Source organism: Neolamprologus brichardi, chromosome 7 (genome assembly GCF_056152115.1).
Source record: "Neolamprologus brichardi isolate AB-2024 chromosome 7, ASM5615211v1, whole genome shotgun sequence".
NCBI classification, from domain to species: Eukaryota; Metazoa; Chordata; class Actinopteri; order Cichliformes; family Cichlidae; genus Neolamprologus; species Neolamprologus brichardi.
The window spans coordinates 22299340-22321705 of record NC_142110.1 but is presented as its reverse complement, the minus strand read 5'-3'; the positions used below and the strand labels follow the sequence as shown (position 1 = coordinate 22321705).

Below are 22366 nucleotides of genomic sequence, written 5' to 3'. Positions count from 1 at the left end.
CAGGCCAGTATAATAAACTTATTCCTCAACCAGTTTAAGATGATTTGAGCTTTGTGACATGTCCCATTATAATAATGGAAGCAGCCATCAGAAGATAATGTGGTCTTAAAGGGATGGACATGGTCACCAACAATTTTGAAGTAGGCTGTGATGGTTTACCAATACTCAGCTGGTACACAACTGGCCCCAAAGCGTGCCAAGGAAATATCCCTGAAACAATCACATCACGAGGAGCAGTCTGAACAGTTGATAAAAGGTAGGATGGATCCATGCTTTCATGTAGTTTACACCAGTTTCTCACCTTACCATGTGAATGCCGCAACAGAAACCGAGACTCAGATACACACCAATTCTCCAATCTTTAATTGTCCAATTTTGGTGAGTCCATGGAAACTTCAGCATCAGTTTCATGTTCTTAGCTGACAGGTTGTGGTCTTCTGCATAGCTTGGTTGTCTTCTTAGCAGATTGAAGCAGCCTGGCCATTGTTCTCTCACCTCTGGCATCAGGGGCACCTTCTTTCCCCCACTTCTGAAGCTAGGTTGAACATCAGCATGTTGCCATTACATTGTCAACATACCGAAATGCAGTGAGCTGCTGCCATGTAATTGCCCAAATAGATATCCGCATTAACGAGCAGTTGAACAGATGTACCTATTAAAAGTGAGTATTAAAGAGCAAACTGTATGGTCAAAGCATGACAGCACATGAATCACAACCTTAGAAATAGCACATACTAATCTCACTGTGCAATACAGGCCATGAGTTGACATTGAAACTAAAATATGTGTTGGAAAACATTTATTGTCTGCCGAGAGAAGCGCCTTCCCTCCACTTGTTGAGAGCCCGATAGAGAGGTCACAATGGAGATTTAATCACACAGGAAAGGTAATTGTCATAAAGACTGACATTTGACCATATGACTTTTTATAATTTAATTGTACCACTCATGAGAAAACAGGAAAAAAGTCATTTTTACTGCAAGATACTGCAAACTCCCACATTCACACATAAGATGCAAAAAGCAGGAAATGAAATATGGGGAAAATAAAAAGCAATGGCATCCCACACAGAGACGGCTGACATTTAAACACAATCATACATTCATGCTTCAGTTTGCATCCTGAAGACCAAGGCAGTCAGAAATACTTCAATCAGTTACCCAATTAAACTCAGTCACTGTCTTTCTCTGGTTTGTTTTTTGTATTTCCACATTGTTAGACCAAACTATCCCTATAAAATAAAAAATAAAAAAACCCCAATCTGGATAAACAGTAAAGACAAAAGCTTTCTTCTGACGATGCTGGAAAGGACAGCCCGTGTCTCCACTGCACATTCATTTTTTACTTTGAATTTTGTTTCCTTGGTATTTCTGCCTTAACAAATCGTCCGATGTGATGTTCTTTTTTGATGTTCATGGCACTAAATTGCCTTACACTAGACACTCCTTTTTTCTAATATTATTAAATACTGGCTTGAAATGAAAAATCTGTTTGAGGTTCAAAGTTTGCTGTACTTACTCAATGAAAAGCTAACACTTCACACTAGGTAATATATATTTTCCACCCTAAAATAGGGATACAATATGGAAGTGGAGTCACAAAATGCTTCATTTAGTTAAACATCATAACTGTGAATAGAGGGATACTATCTTGAGCTCGATAAGTGGCTCCCCAACACTGTGTTGTCAGGCAACTAATAATTATGTACCTTAAAAAGTCCTTAAAAAGTTCTGCTAAAGAGAACCTAAGTGCATTTCCACAGTTGCCAAACTCTGGAAATTATGAGAGCATGACAAATCCAAAGCCCCTGACTGACAGCAAAGAGAAAAACAAAATCTGGGATGGAAGAAATGAACCGTTTTCCTGTGTGGAGCAAACTGCAATTAAACACCAGTGAAACCTACCATGTAAAGAAAAGGGGAAAAAACCTTCTAAACACAGTATCGTGAAAGCTGTCTTGCACCATAGCTTCAGCTGGCCTCAGTCATCTGTCGGGGAGAAGCTTCCTGGTGCTAACATGGTTGAAAGTGAGCTAAAGTGGCACTTGGGAACCAAAAGAGAAAAAAATGTGCTGGATCTTAACTGTAGTCAGCAAGACGATTTGTAGTTTGTGTGAAGATGTCTAATAAGGTGACGAAAGCAAGGTATAGGACGAGGCACTGTTACAAAAAATCCATAAAATAACAGGGCTCATTCTTATGATATATAATAATCAGAGGAACTGACAGCATGTCAGATAATATGAAGGCTATTTTGAAAACCTACCGGTTTAGAGATGCAAAGCATTCACTATGCTCAAAGATGAAATTAATATTCTCATCACAATTTCTAAAACTAATTAAAAGAGCATCTTTTTTCTGAAAGAACGTCAATTTATTGTGTCATTTTAGGAAACCTTGAATTGTCTATAAGGTTTTCACAAAAGCAATCAGCTTAATTAATCAAGCTTAAACGTACCAAATATGTCTTGAATACTGATGCAGGTCTGAGATTTGCCCAACAACACATTTCATCTACAATGCCCCCGCCCACCCGCCTCCCTGCTCCCTTCCGCTTCAGCTCCACAAAGCTGCTATGGCAACACTCAACCAAAACGTTGCTGTGCCCTCAGCGAAGCACCATGTGAGCACTCATCACATTACTGGCATAGCTTCACTTTAATCACCAAATCCAAGATCAATACACAGAGGATGGGTCAAAGACACAAAAATATGTGTCTAAGTAGAGCGAGAACAGGAAACTTTCACTGAGAGGGACGGAGGGAAATTACATGGCATGGAGAAAGGTTTTAGAAAAGCAAGTGTGACAATGAGAAAGACATGCCAAGAGACAGGAGGAGTTCTTTTTTATCTCCATTTGTAGAGGGACATTTTTTCATCTGGCATACATGCTCTATTTTAGTAAAAACAAGCTTGTTTTTTCAGCATCTGCTTGATAATTACATTTAAATGTTTGGTTCCCCACATTTTAACAAATCAAGAGCGTTCAAATTTTCATAACATTTACGCAGAAGAAAACAACAACACTACCGTGCATATATTAAGAAATATAAAAATTCATGAGAAAATATTTTTTTGGACCAAAACTGGTCTTACAACTGATGCTTGTGCATGACAAACAGGAGTTAGGAGATTTATTTTATTCCATGCAACAAGCTGTGCAAGTCTTGGGATTAACCATGCATCCCAGAATAATACAAAACAAAGTTAGGAAAACTGAAACTGACAGTTCTTCAGTCTATCTGCAAACAGCTTGAATGTTCCGATAGCTTCCGAGATACAAATTTCAGTGCATTCCAAGACCTTACACCCAGTGACAAGAAGACAGACAGATAGATGTGGTGCAAATAGACTTAGACACACTTCAGATACTGAGACCTAGACAGCAGCAGCCATGGGAAGTTATTTTGTCTCTCCTGCTGCCAAAATAAGAGCTGATAAGGTACTCCTAGAACCTGTAAAGTCCTGACACTTTAGCCCCTTTAATCCACGATAACCCCTAGTGAGCAGGCCCGCTGACGCCAGCCTCTGTACACACACACACACGCACGCACCACACCCTGCTGCTAATATCACTCTCAGAAGGAGCTCTGACTCTGCTTTGATGGTCTCTGAGCTGATGCCGCCATCACAGATCATGTTGACATCAAACCAAAAAAAGAAGCCTGGCTGGTGCGGGTGGAGCTGCAGCTGATGATGACAGATATACACAGTAATATGAGCTCCAGTGTATTCCACAGGCAGTGTGCTAGCTTGAGGCAGCGACATGGTGGCAGTAACCTAAAGGTTACCTCTGCTCCATCTGAGTGCCTAATTTATTAATGGTAGTTATTAATGGTGGTTTGCAAATATGTCCTAGAACAGCACTGCAAATATTCTGAAAGGCACAAAGGGAAATGGCTCAAATTGGTTTTCTTGTATGAGTGGTGGAATGGCCCCACTGAGTTAACAATAGAACTGGGAGATTACCAAAATATATCTATATATACACAATATAATTTCAGATGAGAGTTAAGAAATGACCATGTTTGTGATACTGAACATGCTTAATAGCAGATTGGCCAGTATTCAGTCACTACTGATATCTTGGATACTTTTCATTTATGTATACAGATAGTGTTTTTTTTTTAAATTTGCGTTCAAAAATGTATTTCAGTGCAAAGCTGTGGTTTGGATCATAAAAAACTACAGATGTCTTAATATTAAACTCAATACATCAGTAATTATCTTAATCATATCAATATACGTATGAAGTGTGCTCAAAAATGAACCTTTAAAAAGCCCTAACTGTCAAGTATGGAGCTAATTAGGGGTGCCAAAAGACACTAATGCTACAGATTCTAATTGACTAAAAAGTACTATTGGATCAGATACTCCTTTGCAACACTATCAACACAAACAATTGACTTCACAGAGCACTGCTGCAGACAAGCAAGCACACCGACCCTCTCCTCACTAACAGTTTGTGATATTCACAACACAACACTGCAGCTTTACTTACCATTTAAGGTAAGTAAAGCTGCTGTTTCAGCAACACTGAAGTGTTAAACAGTTATCACAAATGTTAACCTGGCCAACACACATGTTAATGTTAGCCGCCTAAGAATTAGCAGTTACCAAATAGACATAATCACAACCTCAAGGGACCACAGCTAGTGTACTCCTAGTGGCAGTCTAGGATAATGGCCATCTGCTTTGGCAACACTCTGCAGAAATAAGGAAACAATTAAGGTGTTTTATTTGAGAGCCACATTAGCCATCCGTTAAGCTATCGTTAAGGTAGCAGCTAGCAGCTATGGCTAATAATAAATAGATAATGTTAATGTGGTTCGAAAAGGTTATCAGTCCTGTACATCTGTAACGTTACAATGACAGTGTGAACCTTAAAATATATTTTAAGATTTTAAGATTCTTTAAGGTAGCGCGCGCCCCCCCCCCCAGGTGTCAGTACCAAGCTTGAAATTCTAGTATTGTGACAAACCTATATTTAAATCCTGAATAAAAGACATCCTTTGTTCCCATTGTTTATCCGTTGCAAACGTTCAAAGCAATTAAAGTGAGTACACACCCGCTTTGAGTTGCTTACTTATTTTCCCACTGGTCATTGCTAGAAGTCTCCAAATTCACTCTTTCCATGGTCCTTTGTGGCCACCTCAACACTAGTATCTTCCCGTGTATACACCCCTTAAAATAATGTCAACCAATTTGGAAAGTACATTTTTAGATTCCTCAACCAACCTGGATACCTAATAACATTTAGGTAGCAAGACAAAACTTTTAAAAATGTTTTAAAAGTTTAAAATCTGCTCCAGGACTATTTGAAGAATATCTTAGTTTAAAATACAATATGTATTTGAATGCAAACAAAAAACAATAACAACAATAAGGGACAATTTCATGATATAAATTGCTTTATAAGTTGCTTTTATTTTATTGTCCTTTCTGGAATTGACTTCAGTCAACTAAGGTTTAATTGGTCTTTGAATGCTTCAATACATTACCCTCAAGGTTCTTCTTTACAGCCATTATGAAGATGGCAATCGATGCTGCTCAGCTGTGCCCTAAATAAGCACAGCAAATAACCTCCTTCGCTGTTTTAATACACTGATTACACCGAATTATGAATCATTTCCTGTTTAGCAGCTAAACAGATTTAATTTCTACTGCCTCCCTCTTTAAAACCTTGTAGAAAAATTACTGTTTTCATAGTGACACATATACACACACATATTGGTAAAATGTGTGTGGGTTGGACTGACACATTATCATAGTGGTTTGTACAGACCTGCTTCACGCCTACACAGCTGCTAATAAGACAGATCCACCAGAACATGGTGAGGAAATATGGAACCAGGTCCTTCATCATTTGGGACGTATGGAGGAAAGAGAAGAGGAGAGAGAGAGATGATGCATAGGAATGGGTTGGGTAGCATGGGAGGGACAGGAAAAGACAAGTGAGCAAGACAGATGGGGCAAGTGGTGCAAAGAGAAAGCAAATCACATGGTGAAGGGAGCCACAGTGGCAAGTGGAAGGACCGGTGAATGGAGCTATAGTGTGCCTTGCAGTGTGGTCCATGCCAGACAAGTCAGGCTGGCAGAAAAGCACTTCTTGCCCACGCAAAACAAAAAGCAATCTTCACTTCACTTTCAGTGCTAAAAGGAAGTACTGCTCATACCAATATTGCTTCTCTAGCAGCCAGGTAAATCAGACTCTCCAACGAGTAGGAAGCTAGAGTTCTCAGCAAAAAGCTATGACAGGATGTATGGGGAACAACGGAAAGTGAAATAACAGAAACCCTGATTGGGTGGGGCACAGAAAAAGAGGAAACAGGAAATTGAAACCAATGAGATGATGGCAGAAATGGAAAAAAAATGGAAAGAAAATAGGCTGATAGAAATTGCGCTTGTGCCCTGAAACTTGATTACATTTTAATGTGTTCTCTCATTAGATTAGCTGCCACAAAATCTCTATTAATTGTTCTTCACCAAATCAGTGACTGGATTTGGCTCTGATGCATTTAGGAAGAATTAAACCTAATAAAAGATTCAACAAAAATGCAACCAATAACCAAGCACATGAGGTAGATTTTCTATTAATCCAATCAAACAGTAGCGAAGGTACCTTAATAGGGTTTTTGTGTGCAGAAAAAGGTAATGTATTTCATGAGATGATGTTTAACTAATTCAACTTAACATCTTGGTTTTAGAATCAACACTATTTTAGTATTATTGACATATTAATGTTACAAAAACAAAAATCCGCCTATGCAAAAAGAATTTGCAAAAAAAAATACCAAATAGTGGTGGTAATCTTTTAACCAGTGTATGAAATTTGAAAAACACTGACTGTACTTGTCTAAATGATGATGGATATTTTGTGAAGAGATTTGTAGCGGGGTTTAATTTAGTCACATTAGAAATATTACCTTTTAACTGTCTGTCAGCTGAAGTTCCAGACTGTGTAAAGAATTCAGCTTTTGATAAAAAAAAAAAAAAAGCCCAAAGTATACAAAGCACTGATCTCAGGTCCCTTACACCCCCCACCCAAAGAAAGCCCGAGATTCATGATCCCCTCTCTTGTGCTGTGAGTTTTTAACTTAAAATCACACAAAATTCTCTTCCAGCTTTATTCTTAAGAGCCATTTTGTCTTGGATATACCATCTGGTATTTAAATGCACTTCATAATTACAGAGATTTTGTTGACGAACCAGATTTCAGCTTTGATGTTCACCAACAACAAGACCCATAACTCATAAGTTGTCATGATGTGTGTACATGCCCACACATACTAATCAGCAAAAACATGCATATTCAGTCTAAGCTGCATTAATATCCATAGTGCCCGAGAGCAAATTACATATACAAAACACTACAGCAAGATAGGTGAGCCACACAAATGCATCCACCACACACCCAGAGATACTAATTAAAGGATTACAGATATTGCTTAAATACCAGGAAGCAAAACTGCACCGCAGTAAATGACACCGCTGTGAGGATACAGTGTATGTGAATTTCAACGTTTTGACTGAGATGTTACTCGCTGTCAGTTTTGGCCGGCGGTCATAGGTTCTGTCCAATAATATGACGCGAGACTGGAGTAAAATACATCCATGGATTGGCACTTTATTAAAGAAGGCACATGTTAACAGCACAAAAACACTCACTCCAACTAAACACAATGGCTTCCTTTTATACTCTACCTTTTCAGGTGAGCATCCGGAATAGCCCAAGTATGGGGGTTAACTAATCAACATGAAAACATAACCCTCCACACAAACAAACATACAATAACATTAAAGCACATCACAAACGTATACATATTTCCAACACGTACTATAAACAAACCAATAACATAAGCTTCACCCATTACTATCTAAATTTAAACCCTCTTTATCCATACTCCCTAACCTGGCACACTGGTCTGCTCCAGGAGCTCTTAAGCAGGTGATTGAGCCGCTTTCACTCTTTTGCTCCACATCCTGCAAGAAGCAACCAGGACAGGTGAGTACCTTTATAAGTTCTCATTTCACAAGCAGCTCTAACTTTGGCTCTTCTCTGACACAGGTAGGATGGCAGTCCCCCTGTCTCTTCACTTTTACAAGCTGCCATTTTAATCATATGTCAAATAAACCTAATAAAGAATTCATAAGAACTATGAATTGTGTTTTTCTTTATTATACTATTTTAAATTCCATCAATTAATCACTAACAGTGCCAACAAGGTAATGGAACCCCTGGTCTCCATTACACTCGCTATCAGAAAATGCATCAATATTTTTAACACTGTTATATTAATTAGATTCTGTACGCCGAGGGAATGAATGTATGTAGGATGAAGGATTAAATACTTTTATATAGTTTAACTTTTTGGAATTTGTTTCATTTAAGTTACTCAATGGTCACAACAAAGCTAACTTTAAAATCCCTGACTTACACAATGGATTAAAAAGGACTGATTATTATAATGTTGCTAATAATGTGGTTACCACCCCGTCATATGTAAATCAACAATATCCTTCACTCTCATTGGTAGTTTCTTTAACTACTTGCCTAGAAGCTGAGAAAAGTTCAACTCACACACACACTTCACAGTGATTATTTTCTCCCATCATCACTTGAAATTGTTAAATGTCAGTAACTTTCTGCATTCTCTATTTGCCATTTCAGTGCTAGTCACTTCCTGTGTGGCTGCCTCTTTAGGGGCTTCATATAAAACCCATCAGAAACGGGCTGACTTTTCAGAAAGGGATTAGTTTTAAAAGGTTAAGTAAGTAAACAAATGGATGTGTGGTGTGAGCAAGTAATAAAGCCAATAGTCTGACAATGTCTGCTGAGATTAGTATGAAGACCTTTGGACATGAGTCATGCCCTCTTGTTCTGACCCCACCTATCCTCCTAGTCCTATGAAAATCAAAGTTCAACCGACATAAAATCTATTAGTATTGATGTTTGTGCTCTGTAAGCTGATGTTCAACTTTATCTCCTGATGGTGTGTGCAGGTGGACAGAGGAAAGATAGGAAGATACAGAACCGGCCACACCATTCAATAAAATAATGACAAAATAAATAACCGAAAACACAGGAAACTGTCAGACATTGTGGCTACATTTTGATTTATATCCCACCCAAACCAAACTGGTTTATAGAAAAGTGCCACAATCAAGATGTGGAATTATTTTTCACACAGGGAAGGAAAAAAACACATACACTGTATTTCCTCGATTATCACGGGGGTTATATGTTCCTTAGAGGTGGTCTAAGGAGCTTGGAAAGAAAAGCATCTGGACTTCTTTAAGTTGCCTGAAAACGTTTCACTTCTCAGATGAGAGGTGAAACGTTTTCAGGCAACTTAAAGAAGTTATTCCCGAGAGGTGAAAATCCGCTAAGTAAAAACCATATGTTTATTTTATTATGTTAAGATAAGATAAGATACGATAACCTTTATTAGTCCCACACGTGGGAAATTTGTTTTATTACAGCATAAAGTGGACAGTGCAAAGTTACATAGCAAAAATTAGAAAAACAGCGTTTATATATTTTAAGCCATAAAAACCCGCCCCACACTCCTATAAACCATTTTCACGCTCTTAAACACACTTTTGGGACACATCCTTACATACTGTTACTGTCTGTGTCCATACCCTCGACGGAGGTTCATGGCGTTTCACTTATAGAGCACCTAAAATGCACAAATAACACCTTGATTTGTATGATGGATCAATGATGTGACGTTATACTGTTATTAATTTTTTGGGGCTTGAAAATGTTTATTTTACTGCAAAAATAATTAGATCTTTAAAAAAAATACAAACTATCTATAGGCTGCAGAATATAATTAAATTCCAGCGATATTTATTTACAGATTATTTACAGATAAATCGGTCTGAGAAAGGTGAACCACAATGTGGTCCTAAGTTCACTTATCCTGTTGAGCTATACAGTACAAATTGTGCTGTGGAAAAGAAAATCTAGTCTCTTGTAACAGAGACCAGAGTTTCCCTGCTCTGTGGTGAAAGTCAGGTGTCAGGTTCACTCATTGGCAGGGAGTCCTGCCTTCAAACAAAAGCCATTAGAGTGCAATGCAAAATGTCTCCTTAACAGTTTTAAGTAGGCACTGCGACTTCTTTATTTCAGGGAGACCCACACAAATCAGAGCTTTTAAAGTCTGAAAGCATTCAGGGATGTAATAATCTAATATTTGGATATTTAACCTGAAATTGAAATCAGGGTACTGCTGTGGTAGTTGCTGTGCTCATCTCAGGTTTGTCATGACATGATCCATCTCGCTCAGCACTGACCCAAAAGCATAACATTCAACAGGGCAGCCAGAGCAGTGCAACAGGCTCGAGAGGGTAAAAAAAGCCCAGCGAACAAGACTATCAAACTGGGCTCTCCCTCCTCATTGCACACATATTTGCACATATTTGGCATTTCAAATTCCAAGTTCCACCAAATCTTATTTCTATTTTGTGCATCATAGCCTAGCTTTACTATGCAGTATATCATTTCAAATCAGTTTTATCATCAGTTTTACAAAATAAGTGTCTTCTCTTACGTTTTGATGGTTGCGGGAATGCTGGGGACTATATTACTTGTACTTGCTGAACTTTTTCTCTGTCATTTGTGGGAAACGCTCATGATGTTATGAAACATGGTTACAAATAGCACTGTTTAGATATCTAGAGAACTGATGGTAATCAACAGCCCCTGACAGTTCACCAGTGACATACCTGAAAACCCACTGACAGACCCTAAAGCTATACATTAATGTCCTAAAAGCAGATAATTGATCATGTATACTGTGATATCTGTGTATTTAATTTGATACTTCAATATAAAAACATGTAAAATTGCTACCTGTGGTATCAGAACTGTGAAAGATATTCTGAATAAAAAAATACAAACTATATTTTCCCTTTTATATCACGCAGAATCCAGGAAACTTCAAAGAGAAACATCGTTGAGTTTGTATATAAATTTATATTTAATATTTTAAGAAATATGCTTATTGACTTTTAGTAAAGAGATCAATAAGATCAATACAACTCTTACAACTCGCTTATGGATTCCAGATCAGCATCTGTCAAGTCAATTTGTTTTAAATCTTTGGGTTCACCCGGGTTATCCATCTCTCCCTGCCTACAGTTTTTGTGCTGGTTGAGTTAATATTCAAAGGCTCGTCTAACTTTCAGCAAGGAAAACAGTTGGAGCTAAAAGAATATACATCTGCACCTGCCAAATCAACTGGTTCACACAGGAAGAAAGAAATATTTTACTCATTCTTGCTATTGTACAGATAGTGGGAACACTTCAGTAAAATTGCTTGTCCTTGGCAAGTCCACTAACACTTTCATTCCTTTGTTTAAAAGGTGTCCTGGCAAAATAAAAGAAGTTCATAGCAGTAGATTTAGTCATCTACCCACTTCAGAAGAAAGCATATCCAACTTAACTTTTATACAATTCAGGTCTCCAAGATGCTTCCAAAGTCACTGTCAGGAAGAAACACTCTAATAGAAACTAAAGTTACAGTTTGGTACATCCCGAGAAAGAAAGAAAGCACTGATGAACTCGTCCACGTCCACCGAAGACCACAATGGTGGATGATCACAGAATTATTTCCATGGTGAAGAGAAACCCCTCCACAACAAGTGGACGAAAGCAGCTGAATGGATTCTGAGGTGTACGGAGACATACTGTCTGCTCAAATTCAGCTAAATGCAGTCAAACTGATTGCGTGGCGTTTCATAATACAGATGGACAATGACCCAAAACATATAGCCAAAGGAACTCGAGAGTTTACTAAAGCAAAGAAGTGGAATACTCTTGAATGGCCAAGTCAGTCACCTGATCTTAACCCAATTGAGCATGAATTTCACTTGTTGAAGCCTTAACTTTGGACAGAAAAGCCCACAAACAGACAGCAACTGAAAGCTGTTGCAGAGGCTGGCAGAGCATTGAAAAGGAGGAAACCCAGCATCTGGTGACATCCATGAGGGCAAGACTTCAGTCATTGCCAGCAAAGGGTTTACAACCAAGTATTAGAAATTAACAGTTTATTTTCAGATACTTAATTTGTCCAATTACCTTTGAGCGCCTGAAATGAAGGGATTGTGTAAAAAATGCTTTAGTTCCTCACAATCTTTTTGTTCAGCTCACTGAATTAAAATTAAAAGTCTGCACTTTGACGGCATCTGAGTTGTTTCATTTACAATTCATTATGGTGATGTACAGAACCAAAATTAGAAAAAAAAAGTCTCTGTCCAAATGTTTATGGACCTAAGTAAATGGTCAAGTAAAAGTATAAGTTAAACCATTATTACTTATTTATTTTACGTGTGTGTGTGTGTGTGTGTGTGTGTGTGTGTGTGTGTGTGTGTGTGTGTATGCACGCATTAGTTACTCACTGCAGGATAAAATCCATGTTCTCTGGGGAAATCTGTCCAGTCACAGGATGTCGAAATGTGGTGGTCCTCTGGTTGTGACTGAAGTGACAGAAGGACAAGAGAGAAAACGAGAGAGGAGACAAAATTAGCAACTTTGGCTGCAATACAAACCGTGTTAGTGCATTATCCTGGATTTTCACCCTACTTTGTTTACAATTTCCACACAAGCCGAAAATTCCTCGGAGGAGTACACTTAACAGCTCTGTCCAACATCTCCACCCTGACAGGCATTCGTCTCTGACTTTCCCAGCTCAGTGTAGAATGTGACGGGTGAATGCAGGACCCATCCCCACCCACTCACCCCACCCAACCATCCTGTACAGCCTGTGTGGAGTAAAGTGTTGGGCTCAGCACAAATGTCAAACAGTGCAGGCAGGCATGGGCCTCCATCAGTTATAGACTCAGTCTTTCTAACCCTCAGCTAGAGGGTAAAAGCATTCGACTATGTAAACAACACAGGATGGCATGATGATCAAAGCCTGTGCGAGTTTGTGTGCGTACATGTGTGTGATGGCACTTTTTCAGAATGTTTTTTGCATTGAGAAAACACTGACAGAAAGCCTTACTCTACATATATTTAGACCCACAATGACTAATCAATTTGTAAGCTGATAGAAAATAAATCACAGGAACTATTGCAACAAATGAATAATCAGTTTATTGTTTCATGCCTCATAAATTGGCAAAAAAAGGGAAGATTTATTAATAATTAAATTAATAATTAATAATTACATAATCATAAGGCACAGCCCTCTATTTGTATTTTTGATGATCCTTATGCTTTATTTGGAAAAGTTGTCATGGCAGATACCCTGTCATCTTACACAATAGGAAAATCAGACTTTTTAGAAGTTCTATAACAAGAACTTTAGATATTATGTGCACCCATGCTGAATGTTGCAAAAGATGCTGCTATAAAAGCTTGACAGGGAAACCAATCCTATTCCAGCTACCATAGGGCGAGAGTCAGGGTACACCCTGTACAGGTCACCAGTCTGTCACAGGGCTAACACAGAGAGATAGACAACCACACTCACATTTACACCTATGGGCAATTTAGATTTACCAATTAACATAACCCCACTAACTGCATGTCTTTAGACTGTGAGGAAGTCGGAGTACCTAGGGAGAACATGCAAACTCTACACAGATGGTGGAGTTGAACTCAGGACCTTCTTGCTGTGAGGCAAAAGTGCTAACCACCATACTGCTAATAAAATGACATTTATTAAAAATAAAAAAAGAAAGAAAAGGAACAGCTCAGTGAGAGAAGTTAAAAGTTGCAGTGTTGTAATCAAAAGTCCAATTTTCAAAATCAAACAACAATCAAGGAGCTGACAGAGTAAAGTACAAAAGTCTTCTCCAAATACAATCAGTGGGTCATGGCACAGCAGCTCCAGTAACTCATGCTGTAAAGAATCCTGCTTGATGTAGCAGAAGATCAAATCCTACGGGAGTATAAGGCTTCCCAGGGGGAATAGATGACACGGCAGCAGCATGCTCCCTAACAGGGACCTACAATGTCATTATCGACTCACAGAACAACACAAGACTAACACAAAGAAAGTTGTCACATCTGAATGCAGCAGCTTCCCTTCTGCTCACCTTGGCTATTGACTGCTGTTACAGTTCCCCTTTATGTTATGTGAATTACTTCCACCACTGCATCTACTATTGCTAAAAAAAGAAACACATCCAAGGTGTTGTTTTTTTGGTTTATTTTGATTTTGTTTTTTTACAGCCAGCTCTCACTCACACTGCTTAAAAATTTGGCCATGATGTTGTTGTTGTTGTTGTTTTCTGCAGAAATGAAAAATTGAAAAGACATTACAAAAATAGGAAAAGTTATTCAAACTCTAACTCAGACTAACAGAATGATCCAAGTTTCCCAAAAGTAAGGTAACAGCTTATGCTGTTATTGCAGTCATTTTTCACCACGCACAGGTACTGTTTGAAAAATACTTTCACTAATCAAATGAATTAAATACACTACCTAGTCATAACTGGTAAGATTAAGTTTTGTGTCTGCTATAATGTCGTGGAATTTGGCCTTGTGTGTGTAAAACAATAGCATGTAGTTCAATGAGAACAGCACCTCAACACAATTAATTACATTCTACAGTGGCCTACAGAGGACCATGCTAGCATTTACACATGCACATGGCCACAAAAAATACCTACAGAGTAAATCCATACTAATATGCTAAAAACATAAAGACCTTTTACTCCTAATCCAAAGATGGGGTTAGTCATCGTGCCACACAAATGCATCCACGGGACAAAAAGATGGGACAGTGCTCTAGATAGCAGATAGATAGGGAACTATGACCATAGTTTTACTATAACTAGGATCCATTTTTTGTCTACTGTGTTGCAGGGAGAAGCTCTGGATTAATAATTGTCTGATCAGCAAGGAATGCTAATCGATCAGCTGTGGTGAGAACAGAGAAACAGACTGTTCTGACAGGCCTGTGAGTGAGTAAGTTATGCCTGAAACTCTCTCCAGGCAACAAATTCGACAACAGAGTGTCATCTGAGTTTACCGAGGGACACAAGTGACAATGTTTTGCAGGCTGCAGGAAGTAGATCCGTTTTTTTTGTTTTCAGAAATCATAATGAAACAAAACTGTCAACATGATTTGGTCATGGTGGTAATTTCTGAAAAGGTATGAAAATGCATGAGCTGTGACAAATCGTGTAAATGGATTTCACAAAAATCTGTAGTATAATGGCTGCAAGAATAACGGGGCTAACGGGATAAATATACCATTAACATCATTAATGGTTTAAAGCATTATGTAAAAGCAGTGCATTTCAGCAATTTACATTTGCCAAACTATAAATGCATGATTTACAAAATGATTTTATTTGCAGTGATGAGAGGTGTAGGACTATATGTCATTAACACAAAAGTGCAAAACCTAATAGGTACATGCAGAATTCAAAGCAATCTTATGAAATTAAATGCAGCGTGCTAAATCTATTAACACTCTCGTTTTAGCTCACCATTAAAAGGTCAAGAGGTGTTTTTGAATGCTGAGGTCACAGTCACTCACTTTCAGTGGATGGATAAGTACATTTGATTATATATATTGATTGCACGCATACAAACAAAGGCTTGTTTACTTCGGAACTGATTTGGTCGAGCTGATTCGGAGCAGTTCTCCAGGGGAAATTGATAAAGCCATATCGGACTATTCACAGAATATGAAGAAGAACAGCGTGTAAGTGTCCTGGAGGCTGTTTATCAGCGGTGGTGATTTCATTCAGCAGCGAGGTTCAAAATAGTACAAGATATAATAGGTGTGATAGTGTCACTTCAGAAAACGTAGGCAATGATGGCCTGAGCTGTAAACGAAAAATGTTGAATCCAGTGCTAACAGCTTTATATAACAAGCTTTTAATAATGTCCTTTCACACTGAAAATGAAAGACATTTTCGCAATGCACCTGACATCTCTGGGTTCTTTTGTTGCTAAGTGTATTTTGTGTATTTCCTTTCCTCTTTCACTCATTGCAATGTTTGTCATGGGGAGCTTTAGTAGACCTAAATAACAAAATATCACAAAAATGGCATGAAATGTAAATAGTTAATATCATATAGAGTTGTGGTTGTCTTACAGACACCAATTTGACATTAAAAATTTGAAATCTTAACACAGCCGTTTCATTATTATTATTATTAGTTCTTGATTTTTCCAGGTAAAAAAATGTCATTGAGATTAAAAATCTAATTTCCAGGAGAGACCTGGCAGAGACCTGAGTTTTTAAACATAAAGGCTACAATTAAGAAATATGCCTTTTGAGCATCAACAATCGAAGCTTACAGGACACGAGTGCAGCAGATTTATTGACAAGTACAAAGCTTATTTTTATGTCTGTTTGATATCTGCAGGTGAAAGGTATTTGTAGTATTCTGTTGCTTCTGTCACTAAAAACGCATAGCACTCATTTCAGAAAAGATGATTAGATCTAATGTAGATCTAATGGGAGCTACAGATGAGATTTCTGAAGCAGCCCGTATGAGGTGTAGTTTGTTTTGTCCGTGCAGCTGCTTCAGTTTTCCCTTCAGGAGAAGCTTCTCGTATGGGTGTCGATGGGAGCAATGGTCAGCAGGAAATCCGTGAGAAATTAATGCGAACTGAGGCCTATAAGTCTATTTTTTAATGTTTGGTGACCCTCACAGATTAAAAATAGTACTTAGTGTTATAGTTGTTTGCTACAGATAAGTATCGATACTCTAGTAGTAAATGGTCAATTTTGTTAAATCCCAATCCTAAGTGACAGCTAACTTAACAGTTTTGTTTACTACATTAGCCATCATTAGGTAGCATCTGTGACTCATCAATGCTAAGCAATAGCCTCCAGAACTCAAAAAATAAAGCTAGCAGGGAGGTGCTTCAAACTTCAGTTCCTTATATAAGCAAGATCTCTTTATTACTGCCAGAACTTTATTACTGGCAGAAGTAATACAAAACAGATAGGAATAACATTTTGGGCCTCTAGAACCAGTTTCCTTATTCTCAACAGGGGGAGCTAGGGTTACTATTTCTATAATTCACTGTTTAAAAGTTATGCATAGCTCAGTTTAACACCATCTATCCATCATACCTAATATGGATGCACACTGCTAACAAAGCTAAACAGCCAGCACTGGCATTAAGTGATAACAACCCCCTCACTCTACTCTTTTGTACGGAGCACCACAAGGGACACGGGAGGAAAAAAAATTAAGACGGACTTTTTTGTTTTGCGAGATCTCTCAAAAGTTTTAGCCACATTCTTCGGAGGCCGCCAGCTCGAAGCCGACCAGGAGGTCGAGGCACGATGCCTCCCGTTAACTTCGAGATGGTGGGTGTCAGATCTCTGAAAATGTCGCAGCACTTTTGCAAATATGTGATGTCTTGTAAACCAAGCAGATATTTGACGTTTACACAACTACATTCACGCCTCAAAATATCTTAAAAGTTTATTTTGTGACCCAGAAAGAGTAATATTACAACTAAGTAGCTGCCGCCATTGTTGGAATTCAACTTTTGCGAGATCCAGAGTTCATCATTTTTGTTAGATCTCCCATTATTTTGCTTTAAAACTGGGCATCCACTAAAAGCATACCATAAACCTTTACTAATAATATTCAACTGATAAAAGCACACAGACATTTTCTGTTGTCCCATAAACTTTTATCTACATTAACAAACTAAGGACGCACAATCTCACCTTCTCCTGCTATAGCAGCTCTCCAGCCATGAGTGTCTTATGTAACAACCATATCATTAAAGAGCTACCTCTTAAAAAAGCTCAACACCCACAGATGAAAATAGCTCGATTAATGCTCACAGTGTCCCTGTAACTTTCCATATAAGGTGTGCCATTCACCCGCAAGATGTCAGAAAGATGTCAGATTTAATACATTTAACTATGATAGTGTTAAAGACTTCCTCAGACTATCTGCAACAGGATGACATATACTCTATAAATACAAGGTCTTTCTCTCACCATTAGACTTAGATGTATAAAAAAATAGAAATACTGTATATACATTTTGAGACAGTTTTTGTTTGGGGAAACTTTTGAGCATTGGAGGGAACATATGTCTCAGTCAAACCATTAACTTCATTACTCTTTTGTACCTTCTGAGATGCACATTTTAAAGTCAGAACACAATTTCTGTTGACAAAACAGAGCTAGAGTTATGCCTTTAAAAAACAGCTCATCGTATTCCAGTCATAATTGAGACAAAGTGTCCAATAACTGCTGAAATATCTCCCTACACTACAGTCATCACTGTCAGACATTAATTTGGGGTTTTGTGACATGAGGCTGACACATCTAAAGCAACATAAAAAAAACACTAATGGGTCTGTGCAATGTAATTTTTGACCAAACACAGAAACCCAAAGAAGCTGTTCAGAGAAAATGGCTCTTTTCTTTGTCATCAGAGAAAAGGCACAAATTCAAAGACCACTTTTCTTTTCCTTAATTTTGTGATTTATTTATCTATTTATGCCTTTATTGATTTTCATTTATCAGAGCAGCTCCACCGCAGCTCAAGCCCATTTTGCTTCTCAGTTCAAGCCAAGTGAGGCTTTAGGGAATTAAACAACCTTTTTTCTTAGGAGACATTCTTGCCCATTGAGCTGCTGTCAGCTGACACACTCAGTGCCTCTGTGTTTGACTTTTCTGCCCCAGTCGCTGACCACATGGCATTTATGAAGGACGGGTGGTAAACCTCCAGGGTTACATAAACACTCGACTGTCCATTACAGCACTTGCACAATACAGTTCTCATGCAAACACACCATTACACATGCCAAACATGATGCCCCTCAGTGAGAGACTGCACACTTCGCACCTGCTATATCATATGACTTGGGTGTCACAGGATTTCCAACCACTTTTCCGCTCCACTTTTCTCCAGCACGGATAACAAGTAGTGCTGAAATTAAGCAGTTAATTATAAAAACATACGACAAATTATTATTTTAGTAGTTTATGGAGAATGTATCATAAAACACTCACATTACTACTGCTGAAGTAAGCAGGATTCTTTATAAATGTAACAGACACAAACAGCTATTTTGAGCTTTTATAGATTTTATAGTTAGAGGAAAAACATTCCACAAATCAGGTGTAATAATCACAAATTATATTTTCTCACAGCTTTTTAAGTTAAATCAAAGTTTATATTTACTCATTCCTCTGTGTCTTCCTGCCAAACGTATCTAAGTGATACTCTCTGAGCTAAACTGTGAAACTGTGTCGATGTCTTTGTAGTCAAATCATTTTTTTCTTGACATCTACTCCTCTTATTTGAACATTAGGCCAAGACTGGCTGAAAAATTATATTAGTTACTGAATATTGATAAATGATTATTAATTAAACAATACAAGGTTTTAAGTGGTGACAGACCAAAGCAGCATTACCTGGAGTGATATTTTATTATCATTAAACTATCCGATTTCTGCGGTGCCTCTAATATTTCTCTTTTGTTATTTGAGTTCTCTGTACGTGCACATTTAATGGGCACAATAATCATTTGTTGTTTACGTCAGTATATTCTTCTGAGGACAGTGAAGTGTGTGCAAGCATGTGTGTGTGTAGACACAGCTGCTTATTGATTCCAGTGATACTAGTAATGGGGATGGTGCGTAGAGCATTCTTCTTATCTGCGAGCATCTCCCCTGAGCTGGGGGAGTTATGCTCTCAGTTCTCAGCTCTCAGGTATGTGACTACTTTGAATCTGGCCACAATTACCAGTCAAAAGACACATTATTAATTCAAAACCAGTCTGTAAAACATAACTATTGCTTATGCAAGATGCAACCATGTGAAAGAAGCTTCAAGTGTCTCAAGAGCTGTGCTAAATTTACTTGAGCAATGATTTACTCAAGTTCAAACCCTAACGCGCTTCAGCATTTCTTTTTGTTGACGAAACTGTAATCAAATTTGTCAGCATCATCAATAAGCCACACCTCCATTTGACTTGATTGATGTTTGAAAAAGCAAAGCTGTTGGCATTGACGGTTGACTTTTATGTCTGATAAATAGCAGCAATTTTTTATATATCATTTGCCGCTGCACACCGTGCCGATGTTTTAACAGACATGTAGTGTTCTGAAAATGATGAGTACACGAGTAGGTGTTCTCTCAGTCAAAGGTCATATCTATTTAAAGGGATTTTCTAGATGAAATGTGTTTGAAGTGCCGCAAGAGAGAGCTAGTCGGAGTGTTGCCAGTGCAATATGGGGAAACACAGCAATGTCATTCCCCATTCAGTGCACAATGTGCACGTTAAACACGCACACCTATTTGTGTGTGTGTGTGTGTGTGTGTGTGTGTATTATCATAAGAATTCACCAATTTTCTTGGCTGATTGCAACTGTAATTTTTGTAAGTATGACCTGCCGATAGCTACAAGTAATATCATATACAAAACGCACACAAAAAAGGTTTTGAACATATCGAGCACACAAATTAGCCAACAACACTCATTTCACATATTTAAAAATGCATTTACACATTGGAACGTGCATGAACACACTTTTGCCAAAAAACTGAACGCCACATTCGTGCACTGCCTGATCTTTAATTAAACATAACAAGATTGAGTTGCATAATGCCACAGCTGCAAAATGGGTCCTGGTTTGGCCAGTGTACAAAAGTAGGTCACAAAACATCCAAGTCCAAAGAGGTCTGTGATAACGATGTCCTTCCAGTCTCAGTCACATGGGAATATTTTTCAAAAACAAGCAAACTGACATTTATTGACTGGTTTGTTTAAATCAAAGAAGGGAATAAATCACAATTTTGGCTGTCAAAGAATAATTGAAGTCATGTATCAAATTTAAGACCCCATATGTGTTTTCTTTTATCAAATTTATTCTAGACCTTATCAATATTGTACACATAAGTTGGGCAATGTACAGTCTGTAAGCCCCAAAAGCAATACTGCCTTGACTAAATAGGTGTTTTGGAGGGCATCCAGTGACCACCGTTTCTGTCTGTTGGTTGCCGTAACAAATGCAGATAAAAGCGAGATCGCTGCAAGATCACAGCCAATAGTTTCCAAATTGCATTTCAGCAAATGTAACCCCTAGTCAGCTTTACACATAGAAAGCCAAAGCCAAATTTGCCTGCTTTGAAACAAAATCTGCTCCAGTAGAGACCCCCCCCCCCCCCCCCCCCCCCTTTACAAAAAACATTTTGGTCAATAGATTATTAACAGAAATATTTCATGCCATTCCCAAATGTAAAATCGTGTCCTTCTACAGGGGATATTCTTGAACTTTAAGTTTAATTCATATGAAATAAATGAACAAACGAAAAGAAAGACAGCCAGGGGAGACAGCGTTGTCCAGCAGGGTGGTAATCCCATACTGGGGGTGCTTTTTACATGCAATCCCATCTTACATGAACAATTCCCAGGCCCCTGTCAGCCTGTCTGTGCCGAGTGATGTCTGCAAGCGCAGACAGGGCCAAGAGAATACAGGTGGCAGAGGAATTACGTAAACTCAGAGCAGTGAGGGTGATCAGTAGACAGACAAAGCTGACAATGCTTCATGCTACAGAAACCAAATCAGGTGAGACTCTTTGTGATCCAGAGAAAAAGACAGCTATTAATAATTCTTCCACAGGCTCACTGACAGGAAAATGCAAATGTTAAATCCTCTAGACTGACCTTAATGACCGAAAGCTCTCGATCTCCATCAGCTTGACTTAATCAGCACAAATTGGCTAATGAGTTTAAGTTTTTATGTAGTATTATACCACACTGTAACATTTCATCCAAACTAATACAATGCGTTACAGCTGTTTTAAATACAAATTTTATGGGAAAGTAATGTGATGACTACTGTACCTATCATAAACGATGAAAAAAAATTAAGCTACAGAAAGTAATATTTTGAAATGACTTCAATAGTTTTCACTTGAACGCAACATTGTTTCACGAGCCCACTACCCTCTTCATCAGCAAATGATCCACAGTCTGAGATATAAACTTATATCATCAGAGCTTCTGGTTGAAGCAGTTCAAGTAACATCCACGAGGCACCTTGTGCTGCTCTGCTGATGACTGGCAGTAGAAACAAGCAGCTCTGCCAGCAGCTCTGTGCTGCTGCTGTAACATTAGACCCCACTTCCACCTTGTTCTCCCACTGGCACAGCAAAAATAAAACTACGAAAAAAAGAAACTTCCACAGCAGCAGAAATATTATGAAAAACAGCAAATGCTAAATCTAACACTGCTTTTTTTTTTTTAAACCTTGATTTTACTTATTTACCTGTGGATGAGGTTTGGCTTCATTAACTTTGTTCCATCCAAGTATGTGAATGTGAGCGAATGCTGCATGTGCTGCACACTCTTCCTGCATGACAGAAGGAGGTGGGAGTGCCAGTATGGTCTTATAAATGGTCAA

At 38.3% G+C, this 22366-nt stretch overlaps 1 protein-coding gene across 9 annotated transcripts in view; it reads right to left on the bottom strand.

Moving 5' to 3' along the window:
• LOC102779219 (pleckstrin homology domain-containing family A member 7-like) overlaps positions 1-22366 on the bottom strand; it is a 132009-nt gene that overhangs the window by 58189 nt on the left and 51454 nt on the right. For 7 of the 9 annotated variants that reach the window (XM_087843317.1, XM_087843319.1, XM_006782378.3 and 4 more), the window contains one exon: positions 12408-12485. In XM_087843317.1, the coding sequence (XP_087699443.1) occupies positions 12408-12485 (78 nt within the window). Of the gene's footprint in view, positions 1-12407; positions 12486-12591; positions 12631-22231; positions 22313-22366 lie in introns of those variants that run through there. The other 2 variants (XM_006782382.2, XM_006782383.3) reach the window with 2 other exon arrangements.